General features: G+C 43.1%; 1 protein-coding gene across 1 annotated transcript; it reads left to right on the forward strand.

Annotated features, from left to right (window-relative positions):
* Positions 1–9,810: 9,810 nt before the first annotated feature.
* On the forward strand, positions 9,811–14,201 carry LOC130520697 (uncharacterized protein K02A2.6-like). The gene is made up of 4 exons (XM_057024408.1): positions 9,811–10,450; positions 10,886–10,943; positions 11,170–12,263; positions 12,971–14,201. Exons 1-4 carry the CDS (start codon positions 9,811–9,813, stop codon positions 13,357–13,359), a joined length of 2,181 nt encoding a protein of 726 aa, XP_056880388.1. The 3' UTR covers positions 13,360–14,201.
* The last annotated feature ends 3,816 nt before the right edge of the window (positions 14,202–18,017 follow it).

The raw sequence follows: 18,017 nt of genomic DNA on the forward strand, positions 1-18,017 counted from the left end.
CACTTACACACAACATGCTTACACATACACACCTACACTGGCACACACTTATACATGTACACACATACTGTACGTTGACAATTGGACTGTTTTGAGACATTTTCTTTTAATATTTTGTTAGTTTGGTTCTAGATGTCTGAGACATCTCTTGAAGCAGGGGAGAGTGTAGTGGGTCTGAAATAGCCACATATAGTTTTATGTTAACAGACACCCCTCATTTTTCATTTTAATATTTGAACTTATACGGTTTGCAGAAATCATTGCCACTTTGCACCAGTAGAGGGTGCTTTAACACCAGTGGGTCCAAGCAACAGTCTATGCTCTGTTTGCTTGCGCATGTGCAAAGAATAAAATACACTGCGCAAGCAGTAGCGTGAGCTGACAACTCGCGTGTGTCGTGTGTTGGATCCACAGGTATGTAAAATGTACTATTGTACAGTTCTTTCAGTTAAACTATGTAGCAACATATAAGCGAAGTCATGAAGGGGAGCTAAGCACTGTAAGATGTTGAAAATGTACTTTATCGTCGTGGTTTGTTATCGGGCATTCCCGTCAGCAAAAGGTTAGTTAAACAGAGTGAGTGTATATGTGTGTGTGTGCGTAGTTCCGACCATAAAAGTTACTGGTGCCTAGTTATTGTTTGTTAGTACTATTCTGAGAGTAATTGGTATGGTACTTGCCATGTTGTGTATATGAATGTGAACATTCAAGCATGTGCAAAGAATAAAATACACTGCGCAGCAGTAGCGTGAGCTGACAACTCGCGTGTCGTGTGTTTGGATCCACAGGTAGTTATACCGTAGCTTAGCCGCTCAGCGCCCGCCGCCTGAGTGGCTCATGCTGCCGGACCAGAGACCCTAGCTCTGGCGCCGGTAACATATACAAGTTTCTCAAAACAGAGGTAAATTCAACATGGTCACCTGAAAACTCATGCTGCGCTCACATTATGACGTTTTTGACGTTTTCTCGTGGGGAAACATCACTTTTGGTCAGGAGATACATTTATTTCAAAAAAGAGGTGAATGCAACATGATCACCTGAAAACTCATGCTGCGGTCACATTATGACGTTTCTGACGTTTTTACGTGGGGAAACCATCACTTTTGGTCAGGATATACAAGTTTTCAAAACAGAGGGTAAATTGCACACACTGACACCTGAAAACTCATGCTGCGTCACATTATGACGTTTTTGACGTTTTTCGTGGGGGGAAACCATCACTTTTGGTCAGGAGATACATTTATTTCAAAACAGAGGTGAATGCAACATGATCACCTGAAAAACTCATGCTGCGCTCACATTATGACGTTTTTCTGACGTTTTCTCGTGGGGAACACATCACTTTTGGTCAGGAGATAATTTATTTCAAAACAGAGGTAAATTCAACATGATCACCTGAAAACACATGCTGCGCTCACATTATGACGTTTTGACGTTTTCTCGTGGGGAAACCATCACTTTTGGTCAGGATATACAAGTTTTCAAAACAGAGGTGAATGCAACATGATCACCTGAAAACTCATGCTGCGCTCACATTATGACGTTTTTGACGTTTTCTCGTGGGGAAACCATCACTTTTGGTCAGGAGATACATTTTTGAAAACAGAGGTGAATGCAACATGATCACCTGAAAACTCATGCTGCGCTCACATTATGACGTTTTTGACGTTTTTCGTGGGGAAACCATCACTTTTGGTCAGGATATACAAGTTTCTCAAAACAGAGGTAAATTCAACATGATCACCTGAAAACTCATGCTGCGCTCACATTATGACGTTTTGACGTTTTCTCGTGGGGAAACCATCACTTTTGGTCAGGAGATACATTATTTCAAAACAGAGGTGAATGCAACATGATCACCTGAAAACTCATGCTGCGGTCACATTATGACGTTTCTGACGTTTTCTCGTGGGGAAACCATCACTTTTGGTCAGGATATACAAGTTTCTCAAAACAGAGAGGTAAATGCAACATGATCACCTGAAAACTCATGCTGCGCTCACATTATGACGTTTCTGACGTTTTCTCGTGGGGAAACCATCACTTTTGGTCAGGAGATACAATTTCTCAAAACAGAGGTAAATTCAACATGATCACCTGAAAACTCATGCTGCGCTCACATTATGACGTTTTTGACGTTTTCTCGTGGGGAAACCATCACTTTTGGTCAGGAGATACATTTATTTCAAAACAGAGGTGAATGCAACATGATCACCTGAAAACTCATGCTGCGCTCACATTATGACGTTTCTGACGTTTCTCGTGGGGAAACCATCACTTTTGGTCAGGATATACAAGGTTCTCAAAACAGAGGTAAATTCAACATGATCACCTGAAAACTCATGCTGCGCTCACATTATGACGTTTCTGACGTTTTCTCGTGGGGAAACCATCACTTTTGGTCAGGAGATATACATTTATTTCAAAACAGAGGTGAATGCAACATGATCACCTGAAAACTCATGCTGGCTCACATTATGACGTTTCTGACGTTTTCTCGTGGGGAAACCATCACTTTTGGTCAGGATATACAAGTTTCTCAAAACAGAGGTGTAATTCAACATGATCACCTGAAAACTCATGCTGCGCTCACATTATGACGTTTTTGACGTTTTCTCGTGGGGAAACCATCACTTTTGGTCAGGAGATATATTTATTTCAAAACAGAGGTGAATGCAACATGATCACCTGAAAACTCATGCTGCGCTCACATTATGACGTTTCTGACGTTTTCTCGTGGGGAAACCATCACTTTTGGTCAGGATATACAAGTTTCTCAAAACAGAGGTAAATCAACATGATCACCTGAAAACTCATGCTGCGCTCACATTATGACGTTTCTGACGTTTTCTCGTGGGGAAACCATCACTTTTGGTCAGGGAAACATCACAACTTTTGGTCAGCACAGAGACATTTCTCAAACAGAGGTAGGAATTCAACATGATCACCTGAAAAACTCATGCTGCGCTCACATTATGACGTTTTTGACGTTTCTCGTGGGGAAACCATCACTTTTGGTCAGGAGATACATTATTCAAAACAGAGGTGAATGCAACATGATCACCTCTAATCTCATGCTGCGCTCACATTATGACGTTTCTGACGTTTTCTCGTGGGGAAACCATCACTTTGGTCAGGAGATACATTTATTTCAAAAAGAGGTGAATACAACATGATCACCTGAAAACTCATGCTGCGGTCACATTATGACGTGTTTGAATTTTCTCGTGGGGAAACCATCATTTTGGACAGGAGACACATTATTTCAAAACAGAGGTGAATGCAACATGTACATGTGAAAACGTATGCTGCAGTCACATTATGACGTTTTTGACGTCTGCTCGTGGGGAGGAAACATAATTTTTGGTCAGGAGACACATTTATTTCAAAACAGAGGTGAATGCAACATAATCATGTGAAAACGAATGCTGCAGTGACATTATGACTTTTTTGACGTTTTTCGTGGAGGAACAAAACAATTTTGGTCAGGAGACACATTTATTTCAAAACAGAGGTGAATGCAACATGATCATGTCTTAAAACGTATGCCGCAGTCATATTATGACTTTTTTTGACGTTTTCTCGTGGAGAAAACATCATTTTTGGTCAGGAGACACATTTATTTCAAAACAGAGGTGAATGCAACATGATCATCTGAAACGTATGCCGCAGTCACATTATGACGTTTTTGACGTCTGCGGTGAGGAAACCATCACTTTTGGTCAGGAGACACATTTATTTCAAAACAGAAGTGAATGAAACATGATCATCTGAAAACTCATGCTGAAGTCACATTATGACGTTTTTGACGTCTGCTCGTGGGGAAAACATCATTTTTGGTCAGGAGACACATTTATTTCAAAACAGAGGTGAATGCAACATGATCATCTGAAAACTCATGCTGAAGTCACATTATGACTTTTTTGACGTCTGCTCGTGGGGAAAACATCATTTTTCGTCAGGAGACATTTATTTCAAAATAGAGGTGAATGCAACATGATCATGTGAAAACGTCTGCTGTAGTGACATTATAACTTTTTTGACGTTTTCTCGTGGAGAAAACATCATTTTTGGGCAGGAGACACATTTATTTCAAAACAGAGGTGAATGCAACATGATCATCTGAAAACGTATGCCGCAGTCACATTATGACGTTTTTGACGTCTGCTCGTGAGGAAACCATCACTTTTGGTCAGGAGACACATTTATTTCAAAACAGAAGTGAATGAAACATGATCATCTGAAAACTCATGCTGCAGTCACATTATGACGTTTTTGACGTCTGCTCGTGGGGAAAACATCATTTTTGGTCAGGAGACACATTTATTTCAAAACAGAGGTGAATGCAACATGATCATGTGAAAACTTATGCCGCAGCATATTATGACTTTTTTGAGGTTTTCTCGTGGAGAAAACATCATTTTTGGTCAGGATACACATTTATTTCAAAACAGAGGTGAATGCAACATGATCATCTGAAAACGTATGCTGCAGTCACATTATGACGTTTTTGATGTCTGCTCGTGGGGAAAACATCATTTTTGGTCAGGAGACACATTTATTTCAAAACAGAGGTGAATGCAACATAATCATGTGAAAACGTATGCTGCAGTCACATTATGACTTTTTTGACTTTTTCTCGTGGAGAAAACATCATTTTTGGTCAGGAGACACATTTATTTCAAAACAGAGGTGAATGCAACATGATCATGTGAAAACGTATGCCGCAGTCATATTATGACTTTTTTGACGTTTTCTCGTGGAGAAAACATCAGTTTTGGTCAGGAGACACATTTATTTCAAAACAGAGGTGAATGAAACATGATCATCTGAAAACTCATGTTGAAGTCACATTATGACGTTTTTGACGTCTGCTCGTGGGGAAAACATCATTTTTGGTCAGGAGACACATTTATTTCAAAACAGAGGTGAATGCAACATGATCATCTGAAAACTCATTCTGCAGTCACATTATGACGTTTTTGACGTCTGCTCGTGGGGAAACCATCACTTTTGGTCAGGAGACACATTTATTTCAAAACAGAAGTGAATGCAACATGATCACCTGAAAACGTATGCCGCAGTCACATTATGACGTTTTTGACGTCTGCTCGTGAGGAAACCATCACTTTTGGTCAGGAGACACATTATTTCAAAACAGAAGTGAATGAAACATGATCATCTGAAAACTCATGCTGCAGTCACATTATGACGTTTTTGACGTCTGCTCGTGGGGAAAACATCATTTTTGGTCAGGAGACACATTTATTTCAAAACAGAGGTGAATGCAACATGATCATCTGAAAACGTATGCTGCAGTCACATTATGACTTTTTTGACGTTTTCTCGTGGAGAAAACATCATTTTTGTCAGGAGACACATTTATTTCAAAACAGAGGTGAATGCAACATGATCATCTGAAAACTCATGCTGAAGTCACATTATGACTTTTTTGACTTTTTCTCGTGGAGAAAACATCATTTTTGGTCAGGAGACACATTTATTTCAAAACAGAGGTGAATGCAACATGATCATGTGAAAACGAATGCCGCAGCCATATTATGACTTTTTTGACGTTTTCTCGTGGAGAAAACATCATTTTTGGTCAGGAGACACATTTATTTCAAAACAGAGGTGAATGCAACATGATCAAGTGAAAACGTATGCCGCAGTCACATTATGACTTTTTTGACGTTTTCTCGTGGAGAAAACATCATTTTTGGTCAGGAGACACATTTATTTCAAAACAGAGGTGAATGCAACATGATCATGTGAAAATGTATGCTGCAGTCACATTATGACGTTTTTGACGTCTGCTCGTGAGGAAACCATCACTTTTGGTCAGGAGACACATTTATTTCAAAACAGAAGTGAATGAAACATGATCATCTGAAAACTCATGCTGCGCTCACATTATGACGTTTTTGACGTTTTCTCGTGGGGAAACCATCACTTTTGGTCAGGATATACATTTATTTCAAAACAGAGGTGAATGCAACATGATCACCTGAAAACTCATGCTGCGCTCACATTATGACGTTTCTGACGTTTTCTCGTGGGGAAACCATCACTTTTGGTCAGGATATACAAGTTTCTCAAAACAGAGCTAATTCAACATGATCACCTGAAAACTCATGCTGCGCTCACATTATGACGTTTTTGACGTTTTGTCGTGGGGAAACCATCACTTTTGGTCAGGAGATACATTTATTTCAAAACAGAGGTGAAGCACCATGATCACCTGAAAACTCATGCGCGCTTCCATATGACGTTCTGACTTTTCTCGTGGGGAAACCATCACTTTTGTCAGGATATATGTAGTGGGTCTGAAATAGCCACATAGTTTATTATGTTAACAGACACCCCCTCTTTTTCATTTTAATATTTGAACCTTTATACGGTTTGCAGAAATCATTGCCACTTTGCACCAGTAGAGAGTGCTTTAACACCAGTGGGTCCAAGCAAACAGTCTATGCTCTGCTTTTGCTCTGCGCATGTGCAAAGAATAAAATACACTGCGCAGCAGTAGCGTGAGCTGACAACTCGCGTGTCGTGTGTTTGGATCCACAGGTATGTAAAATGTACTATTTGTACAGTTCTTTTCAGTTAAACTATGTAGCAACATATAAGCGAAGTCATGAAGGGAAGCTAAGCACTGTAAGATGTTGAAATATGTACTTTATCGTCGTGGTTTGTTATCGGGCATTCCCGTCAGCAAAAGGTTAGTTAAACAAGAGTGAGTGTATATGTGTGTGTGTGCGTAGTTCCGACCATAAAAGTTACTGGTGACTAGTTATTGTTTGTTAGTACTATTCTGAGAGTAATTGGTATGGTACTTGCCATGTTGTGTATATGAATGTGAACATTCAAGCATGTGCAAAGAATAAAATACACTGCGCAGCAGTAGCGTGAGCTGACAACTCGCGTGTCGTGTGTTTGGATCCACAGGTAGTTATACCGTAGCTTAGCCGCTCAGCGCCCCGCGCCTGAGTGGCTCATGCTGCCGGACCAGAGACCCCTAGCTCTGGCGCCGGTAACATTTGGGGGCTCGTCCGGGATCATTAGCGTTTCTGCCTAGTGAAGTGAGTGTCGCGACGACGTGAAACGGTGCCCAAAGCTTCAGGGAAGGCTGCAGTCCAGAGCGTCATCCAGAGAGCGGAAGTCACCAGAGTAACGCCAAGATGGCCACTGTCACCCCACGGCGGATGCTGATCTTCAAGATCCAGAAGAATCTTTCATATTTGAGTACAGACCAGCTATTGGCAGTTGTGAGTTCAATAGACGATGGCAGCAAAACTCACGAGGTTAAAGATTTGAGTGAACCAGAACTGTATGACCTGATTGTGGACTACCTCAGGAGTGAGAAATTAAGTGCTATGGAAGATGAAGGTATGACACAACTCCTTATCCTGAATGACATGCTGAGTGACCTGCTGGCCACAGACCCCGGTGGAAGTGAAGCTCGCCAGACTGCGCCGGAGACAGGACAGCCAGTGGAGGAGTCATCACCCCACCAGGAGCAGCTATCCACTTCACCTCATTCTGATCATCACGACACAGTCACACAATCCACCACAACCCCACACAACCACAACATTCCCACACAGCCATTGCAGATGAACAAAGACATTCACATGCATCCAGCACCTTCACGAAGAGACAGTGGACTGCCAGCAAGGAACTTTGACACTTCCACAGTCACCAGGGCTTTCACCGCAGGCGTTGATGGATCTCCCCATGGTAGAGTAAGTCTGTCATCCAGCATGGGAGACCAGGTATTGAGGGTGAATGATTTTGCAGCTCTGCTCCCACGCAGAGAATTTAAGTTACATGGTGGACAAATCTCTGATGTTGGGTCTGATATGTCATACAGTAACCTTTGTAAACAAATCGAAGAAGGTATACAGGAAGGTTTTACTGAGTCAGAGGTGATTCGCACTGTGATGAAAATAATCAAACCAGGTACATTCAGAGAAATGTTGACAAACAAAAGTGATTTAACTGTTGATGAGCTAAAGCGGTTTCTCCGCGCACATATCAGGGACAAAAGCAGCACTGAACTTTTTCAAGAGTTAAATAATGCTAAACAACAGGACAAAGAGAGTCCTCAACAATTCCTATACAAGATAATGGGTTTAAAACAGCGTGTTTTGTTTGAGTCACAACAACCTGGTGCAGAGTTTAGCTACGACAAAAAGCTGGTTCAGGGCACCTTTCTTCACACTTTGTATCAAGGTCTGAATGAGAAAAATAACCATGTTCGTTATGATCTCAAACCTCTTCTCACAGACTCGCAGGTTAGTGATGACTTTCTTTTGGACCAGATAACTAAGTCTACCAGTGAGGAGACAGAGACTCAGACGCCTTGGCACAGTAGCTAAAAACCGACCAGTGACTGTGAGCCCAGCTCAGCTTGACTGTAGTGACTCAACTAAGCAGACTAGAGTTGACACTGAGTTACAGGCTAACCGTGCCGCTATTGAAGAACTGACTGCACAGGTGTCCTCCCTGACCAAACAGCTGGCTCAAGTGGTGAGGCCTGCTGACACTGCCACCCCTGTGAACACACACTCAGCCACAGCCCAGCCAATGCCACCAACATCTGAAGCCCGTGGCAGATGCAGCAACTGTGTTCAGCAGGGCAAGATGAGTTGCCCTCACTGCTTCGTATGTGGCCAAGCTGGACATCGGGCGGTCGGCTGTCTTCAAAGGAGGACGTCGGGAAACGGGATGAGGTCACTGGAGAAGGGCAGCCAGTGACCGTGACAGCTAAGGAACCCTCAGCCCAACCCAGCATGTCTAAGGCAGCAAGTCCTGTAAAAACAAAAGCACAGTGTCAACCACCAACAAAGAAACGCTTAGCACACAGCTCATAGGAAAGCGATGTATGGTCTCATGTACTCTCAATGGTGTTCCTCTCCAGATGTTGCTTGACTCAGGGGCTCAAGTGACGATGGTGGGGAGAGGCTGGATGGAAGAAGCACTCCCCCATGTCGATATCCAGCCACTTGAATCCCTCCCTCTTGATGAGCCGCTGGTGATTTCTGCAGCAAATGGCACAGTTGTCCCCTTTGATGGATGGGCAGATGTTGAACTCCAAATCGGTAACAAACACTGTGGATATGTCACCATTCAAGTGCCAATGCTAATCAGCCAGAACTGTCTCAACTGTCCTCTCTTAGGCAGCAATGTTTTAGTTGAGATAATCAAAGAACAGAGAAGTGAGGTTGATATTTCTGCTTTATTAAAAGAAACCTTAAGTATAAATGACAGTGCTGTCGAAGCCCTAGTTGCCGCTTGCCAGATGTTGACCCCAGGTGAGACAGCTGTAGAGTGCAGTGTGAGAACAGGGAAGACGGGTTCCACCATTCCTGCAGGGCAGATTTGTGAGGTGAGGTGCAGAGTCAGGGAATGGCCAAGTGGTGGGGTTATGCTCTTCCAACCCGATGTAGTGAGTAACTGTCCTGAGGGGTTGGATTTGTTTCAGGCCTTAGTTGATGTTCCAAGTGGGTCCACAAAATTGTCAAGATACCTGTTCAAAACCCCACTAAACATGACATCTACCTCCCTAAGAGAACAGTTTTAGGAACATTAGAGGAAGTTACTGAAGTTAAACCAGTGAACTGTTTTCCCGGTGGGTTAGAACCCATGTCCCCTAACACTGTTAGTACATCCTCAGCTCAGGTTAGCACAGACAAACAAAGAGGAACAAGTGAGAAAAACAAGACAGAGGACACAACAACACAGAGATGGCATCCCCCTGTTGATGTGTCGCACCTGGAGAGACATGAACAAAACATAGTCAGAGACATGTTGTATGAGGAGTCAGATGTCTTCGCCAAAGATGACTGTGACATTGGGTGCATCCCAAGCCTGCAATTGAAAATCCATCTGAAGGATGACACGCCAGTGCAGACGTCCTACAACTCTGTTCCGAAGCCCTTGTACAGGGAGGTGAAGGACTATGTACAAAATCTTCTTGACCAGGGCTGGATCAGAAAGTCTACTTCTTCCTACTCATCTCCAGTGGTCTGTGTTAGGAAGAAGGACAAGAGTTTGCGTCTGTGTATTGATTTTAGAGGCTTGAATCGGAAAACCATCCCCGACCGCCACCCTCTTCCACGCATCCAAGATCTGTTAGACAGTCTGGGGGGGTACTCATGGTTCTCCATACTCGACCAGGGTAGTGCATACCATCAAGGGTTTGTCGATGAGAGCTCCAGACATCTGACTGCCTTTAGCACACCCTGGGGGCTTTATGAGTGGACCCGCCTCCCATTTGGTCTAACAAACGCCCCAGCGGCTTTTCAAAGATGTATGGAGGGAGTTCTTGACGGGTTAAGGGACGAGTGCTGTTCTCCATATTTGGACGACGTTCTCTGTTTTTCCAAGACTTTTCATGACCATGTTGAAGATCTGAGACGGGTGCTCTGTCGCCTGCGAGAGTATGGTATCAAATTACGTCCAAAAAAATGTGACCTGTTTAAAAGCCAGGTCAGGTATTTAGGCCGCTTAGTGACTCGCGAAGGTGTTCAGATTGACCCTGAAGATATTGAGGCAGTTCAGCATTTGAAAGAGAAAGAGCCAAAGAATGTGGGAGAGGTCAGAGCCCTCTTAGGTTTTTTAGGCTATTACAGAACATTCATACAGGACTTTTCTAGGATAGCAAGACCTCTGTTTCAGCTGATAGAGAGTCCTAGTGAGCCTAGCCAGAGAGCTACCAAGGTTAAGTCAAAAAATACTAAGAGTGGTCAGCTCTTATCCAAAACACCTGTTTATTGGACACCAGATCATAGTGCTGTAGTATCACGCCTGGTGGATATGTTAACCAGTCCACCCATTTTGGCTTATCCAGACTATGACTTACCTTTTGTACTCCACACAGATGCCTCGAACGAAGGTCTGGGTGCTGTGCTCTATCAACAGCAGGGAAACAAGCTCCGGTTATTGCTTATGGCTCCAGGACACTCACGCCTGCTGAGAAAAACTACCATCTCCATTCTAGCAAGCTTGAGTTCCTGGCGTTAAAGTGGGCAATCTGTGATAAATTTAGAGATTACCTCTATTACGCCCCCACTTTCACAGTATACACGGATAATAACCCCCTTACATATGTTTTGAGCTCAGCCAGGTTGAACGCAGTCGGACATCGTTGGGTGGGTGAATTAGCCGACTTTCATTTCACATCAAATATCGTCCAGGCAAGTCAAACACTGATGCTGACACCCTGTCAAGACACCCAGTGCATCTTGATGGTCACCTGAAAGAGTTCACAGAGACAGTGTCCCCTGATGTAGTCTCCGCCATCTGGCAGGGAGACACAGCTGTAAAAGACGGTGATGTGCCGTGGGTGGCTGCATTACAGCTGCAGTCGGATGTAAGTGACGCACACTTTGGAGGCACCCCTGTCATCACACCAGAGAGTGTCAGAGATGCACAGAAAGAAGATGCTCCTATCTGTGAGGTGATAAACCTAAAGAAAAATGGATGGAGTCCTCAGGATAAAGGAAAGAGACAAATGGGACGAGAAACACGCAGACTGGTACACGAATGGAACAGACTCAGACTTGACAAAGGGATTTTGTACAGACAGACAGGACAGAGGAAACAGTTGGTTCTCCCCAGTAAACTGAAGGCCACCGTGTTAAAACACCTGCATGATGACATGGGACATGTGGGCGCTGATAAAGTCATACATTTAGCACGAGAAAGGTTTTATTGGCCTTTTATGCAACAGGACATAGAAGATTATGTGATTCGCCAGTGTCAGTGTATTAAACAAAAACATCCAAACAGACCAGAGAGAGCACCTATGGGTTCTATAACAACCAGTGCCCCATTTGAGCTCATCTCAATTGATTATTTACATCTTGAACAGAGTAAAGGTGGTTATGAGTACATTTTAGTCCTGGTAGATCACTTTACTCGGTTTGGTCAAGCTTATGCCACAAAAAACAAATCTGGCAGAACAGCAGCCGAGAAAATCTTCTATGACTTTATCCCTCGCTTCGGGTACCCTGCAAAGCTACATCATGATCAGGGCCGGGAGTTTGAAAACAGTCTCTTCCAGAGACTTCAGCAGCTCGCAGGAATTTCCCACTCACGAACCACTCCCTACCATCCGCAGGGGAATCCTGTCGAGCGCCTGAACAGGACACTTCTACAGATGCTCCGCACTCTGCAGGAGGAGAAAAAAACAGAGTGGAAGGATCACCTACCTCACATTGTCCACGCGTACAACTGTACAAGACATGAGGGAACAGGTTATTCACCATTTTTTCTTCTTTATGGTAGAGCTCCACGTTTGCCTGTAGATCTGCTCTTTGACTTGAAACCTGAAGAGGGACCACGGTCCAGGCAAGAGTATGCACAGAAATGGGCTTCACGCATGCAGGAAGCATACAAAATTGCTTCAGAAACCAGTGGGAAGCGTTCAGCTAAGGGAAAGAAGTATTATGATCAGCATGTGAAAGGTATTACACTGCAGCCTGGAGATCGTGTGCTTGTCAGGAATCTGTCGGAGAGGGGTGGTCCGGGCAAACTTAGAGCTTATTGGGAGAAAAAGGTTCATCGAGTGGTTGAAAAGATGGGAGACGGACCTGTTTACAGAGTTCAACCAGAAACAGGAGAACGCACTCTCCGTGTGCTGCATCGCAACCTTCTGCTACCTGTTAATGATTTGCCTTTAGAAGTCCCACCGAGTCAGTCCGCACCTAGACAGAGACAAGACAGACAGACTGTTACAGAAACAACAGAGAGACAGTGGAGCAGGAGTCTGAACACTCTGAGGAAGAGGAGGAATACACATATTGCCTTCGAACAATTCCAGTATATAGCAGGAGGAGAGTCAGACCGGCAAGTCCTCAGTCTAACCCACCAGATGAGCTCCGACCTATAGCCCCAGAGTTTCAACCACTGAGACATACTGAAATGTCAACTGAACAACAACGTGATCCTGTCACCGTCCCAGATCCAGTGCAGACACCAGACCAGCAGGCAGCTGTTCCACCACCAGCTCAGGAAGTGCAAGGAGAACTCATAACTGATGACACTGCGGAGGAGGCTGATTCAAGAGAGCAGGAGGACAATGATGAGCCTGCAGTGGAACTGTCTGAGGAGGAAGTGCAACCTGTGAGGAGGTCAGCTCGAGCACAGAGACCTCGAGAAATGCTCACATATGACACTCTTGGACAACCATCATACCAGTCTTGGGGACCAGGTGCAAACCTGATGTTCGCCTATGCCCCTTACCCCATGTCTCATCTCCCATTACCCCTCAATCCATGTCCCATACCCTCCTTTTACCCAGCTGTCCCCGAACATTGTTTCTACCCTGCACAAGCAGTGTGGACATGCTAGAGACACACAAAGACTTGAAGGACAGACGAGACCAGACTTCACTGTACACATACACACCTACACCTGCACACACTTACACACACATGCTTACACATACACACCTACACTGGCACACACTTATACATATACACACATAACTGTACGTTGACAATTGGACTGTTTTGAGACATTTTCTTTTAATATTTTTGTTAGTTTGGTTCTAGATGTCTGGAGACATCTCTTGAAGCAGGGGAGAGTGTAGTGGGTCTGAAATAGCCACATATAGTTTATTATGTTAACAGACACCCCCTCTTTTTCATTTTAATATTTGAACCTTTATACGGTTTGCAGAAATCATTGCCACTTTGCACCAGTAGAGGGTGCTTTAACACCAGTGGGTCCAAGCAAACAGTCTATGCTCTGCTTTTGCTCTGCGCATGTGCAAAGAATAAAATACACTGCGCAGCAGTAGCGTGAGCTGACAACTCGCGTGTCGTGTGTTTGGATCCACAGGTATGTAAAATGTACTATTTGTACAGTTCTTTTCAGTTAAACTATGTAGCAACATATAAGCGAAGTCATGAAGGGAAGCTAAGCACTGTAAGATGTTGAAATATGTACTTTATCGTCGTGGTTTGTTATCGGGCATTCCCGTCAGCAAAAGGTTAGTTAAACAAGAGTGAGTGTATATGTGTGTGTGTGCGTAGTTCCGACCATAAAAGTTACTGGTGACTAGTTATTGTTTGTTAGTACTATTCTGAGAGTAATTGGTATGGTACTTGCCATGTTGTGTATATGAATGTGAACATTCAAGCATGTGCAAAGAATAAAATACACTGCGCAGCAGTAGCGTGAGCTGACAACTCGCGTGTCGTGTGTTTGGATCCACAGGTAGTTATACCGTAGCTTAGCCGCTCAGCGCCCGCCGCCTGAGTGGCTCATGCTGCCGGACCAGAGACCCCTAGCTCTGGCGCCGGTAACATATACAAGTTTCTCAAAACAGAGGTAAATTCAACAGGTCACCTGAAAACTCATGCTGCGCTCACATTATGACGTTTTTGACGTTTTCTCTCGTGGGGAAACCATCACTTTTGGTCAGGAGATACATTTATTTCAAAAAAGAGGAATGCAACATGATCACCTGAAAACTCATGCTGCGTCACATTATGACGTTTCTGACGTTTTCTCTCGGGGAAACCATCACTTTTGGTCAGGAGATACAAGTTTCTCAAAACAGAGGTAAATTCAACATGATCACCTGAAAACTCATGCTGCGCTCACATTATGACGTTTTTGACGTTTTCTCGTGGGGAAACCATCACTTTTGGTCAGGAGATACATTTATTTCAAAACAGAGGTGAATGCAACATGATCACCTGAAAACTCATGCTGCGCTCACATTATGACGTTTCTGACGTTTTCTCGTGGGGAAACCATCACTTTTGGTCAGGAGATACATTTATTTCAAAACAGAGGTAAATTCAACATGATCACCTGAAAACTCATGCTGCGCTCACATTATGACGTTTTTGACGTTTTCTCGTGGGGAACCATCACTTTTGGTCAGGATATACAAGTTTCTCAAAACAGAGGTGAATGCAACATGATCACCTGAAAACTCATGCTGCGCTCACATTATGACGTTTTGACGTTTTCTCGTGGGGAAACCATCACTTTTGGTCAGGAGATACATTTATTTCAAAACAGAGGTGAATGCAACATGATCACCTGAAAACTCATGCTGCGCTCACATTATGACGTTTTTGACGTTTTCTCGTGGGGAAACCATCACTTTTGGTCAGGATATACAAGTTTCTCAAAACAGAGGTAATTCAACATGATCACCTGAAAACTCATGCTGCGCTCACATTATGACGTTTCTGACGTTTTCTCGTGGGGAAACCATCACTTTTGGTCAGGAGATACATTTATTTCAAAACAGAGGTGAATGCAACATGATCACCTGAAAACTCATGCTGCGGTCACATTATGACGTTTCTGACGTTTTCTCGTGGGGAAACCATCACTTTTGGTCAGGATATACAAGTTTCTCAAAACAGAGGTAAATGCAACATGATCACCTGAAAACTCATGCTGCGCTCACATTATGACGTTTCTGACGTTTTCTCGTGGGGAAACCATCACTTTTGGTCAGGAGATACAAGTTTCTCAAAACAGAGGTAAATTCAACATGATCACCTGAAAACTCATGCTGCGCTCACATTATGACGTTTTTGACGTTTTCTCGTGGGGAAACCATCACTTTTGGTCAGGAGATACATTATTTCAAAACAGAGGTGAATGCAACATGATCACCTGAAAACTCATGCTGCGCTCACATTATGACGTTTCTGACGTTTTCTCGTGGGGAAACCATCACTTTTGGTCAGGATATACAAGTTCTCAAAACAGAGGTAATTCAACATGATCACCTGAAAACTCATGCTGCGCTCACATTATGACGTTTCTGGACGTTTTCTCGTGGGGAACCATCACTTTTGGTCAGGAGATACATTTATTTCAAAACAGAGGTGAATGCAACATGATCACCTGAAAACTCATGCTGCGCTCACATTATGACGTTTCTGACGTTTTCTCGTGGGGAAACCATCACTTTTGTCAGGATATACAAGTTTCTCAAAACAGAGGTAAATTCAACATGATCACCTGAAAACTCATGCTGCGCTCACATTATGACGTTTTTGACGTTTTCTCGTGGGGAAACCATCACTTTTGGTCAGGAGATACATTTATTTCAAAACAGAGGTGAATGCAACATGATCACCTGAAAACTCATGCTGCGGTCACATTATGACGTTTCTGACGTTTTCTCGTGGGGAAACCATCACTTTTGGTCAGGATATACAAGTTTCTCAAAACAGAGGTAAATTCAACATGATCACCTGAAAACTCATGCTGCGCTCACATTATGACGTTTCTGACGTTTTCTCGTGGGGAAACCATCACTTTTGGTCAGGAGATACAAGTTTCTCAAAACAGAGGTAAATTCAACATGATCACCTGAAAACTCATGCTGCGCTCACATTATGACGTTTTTGACGTTTTCTCGTGGGGAAACCATCACTTTTGGTCAGGAGATACATTTATTTCAAAACAGAGGTGAATGCAACATGATCACCTGAAATCTCATGCTGCGCTCACATTATGACGTTTCTGACGTTTTCTCGTGGGGAAACCATCACTTTTGGTCAGGAGATACAAGTTTCTCAAAACAGAGGTAAATCAACATGATCACCTGAAAACTCATGCTGCGCTCACATTATGACGTTTCTGACGTTTTCTCGTGGGGAAACCATCACTTTTGGTCAGGAGATACAAGTTTCTCAAAACAGAGGTAATTCAACATGATCACCTGAAAACTCATGCTGCGCTCACATTATGACGTTTTTGACGTTTTCTCGTGGGGAAACCATCACTTTTGTCAGGAGATACATTTATTTCAACAGAGGTGAATGCAACATGATCACCTGAAATCTCATGCTGCGCTCACATTATGACGTTTCTGACGTTTTCTCGTGGGGAAACCATCACTTTTGGTCAGGAGATACATTTATTTCAAAACAGAGGTGAATACAACATGATCACCTGAAAACTCATGCTGCGGTCACATTATGACGTTTTTGACATTTTCTCGTGGGGAACCATCATTTTGGACAGGAGACACATTTATTTCAAAACAGAGGTGAATGCAACATGTTCATCTGAAAACGTATGCTGAGTCACATTATGACGTTTTTGACGTTTGCTCGTGGGGAAACAATCATTTTTGGTCAGGAGACACATTATTCAAAACAGAGGTGAATGCAACATAATCAGTGAAAACTCTGCTGCAGTCACATTATGACGTTTTTGACGTTTTCTCGTGGAGAAAAATCATTTTTTTGGTCAGGAGAACACATTTATTTCAAAACAGAGGTGAATGCAACATGATCATGTCAACGTCATGCCGCAGTCATATTATGACTTTTTTGACGTTTTCTCGTGGAGAAAAATCATTTTTGGTCAGGAGACACATTTATTTCAAAACAGAGGTGAATGCAACATGATCATCTGAAAACGTATGCCGCAGTCACATTATGACGTTTTTGACGTCTGCTCGTGAGGAAACCATCACTTTTGGTCAGGAGACACATTTATTTCAAAACAGAAGTGAATGAAACATGATCATCTGAAAACTCATGCTGAAGTCACATTATGACGTTTTTGACGTTTGCTCGTGGGGAAAACATCATTTTTGGTCAGGAGACACATTTTTCAAAACAGAGGTAATGCAACTGATCACCTGAAAACTCATGCTGATTCACATTATGACTTTTTTGACGTTTTCTCGTGGGGAAAACATCATTTTTTCGTCAGAGACACATTTATTTCAAAATAGAGGTGAATGCAACATGATGACATGTGAAAACGTCTGCTGTAGTCACATTTGACTTTTGACGTTTTCTCGTGGAGAAACATCATTTTTGGCAGGAGACACATTTATTTCAAAACAGAGGTGAATGCAACATGATCATCTGAAAACTATGCCGCAGTCACATTATGACGTTTTTGACGTCTGCTCGTGGGGAACCATCACTTTTGGTCAGGAGACACATTTATTTCAAAACAGAAGTGAATGAAACTGATCATCTGAAAACTCATGCTGCAGTCACATTATG

This window comes from Takifugu flavidus, unplaced genomic scaffold (genome assembly GCF_003711565.1).
Source record: "Takifugu flavidus isolate HTHZ2018 unplaced genomic scaffold, ASM371156v2 ctg478, whole genome shotgun sequence".
Classification (NCBI taxonomy): Eukaryota; Metazoa; Chordata; class Actinopteri; order Tetraodontiformes; family Tetraodontidae; genus Takifugu; species Takifugu flavidus.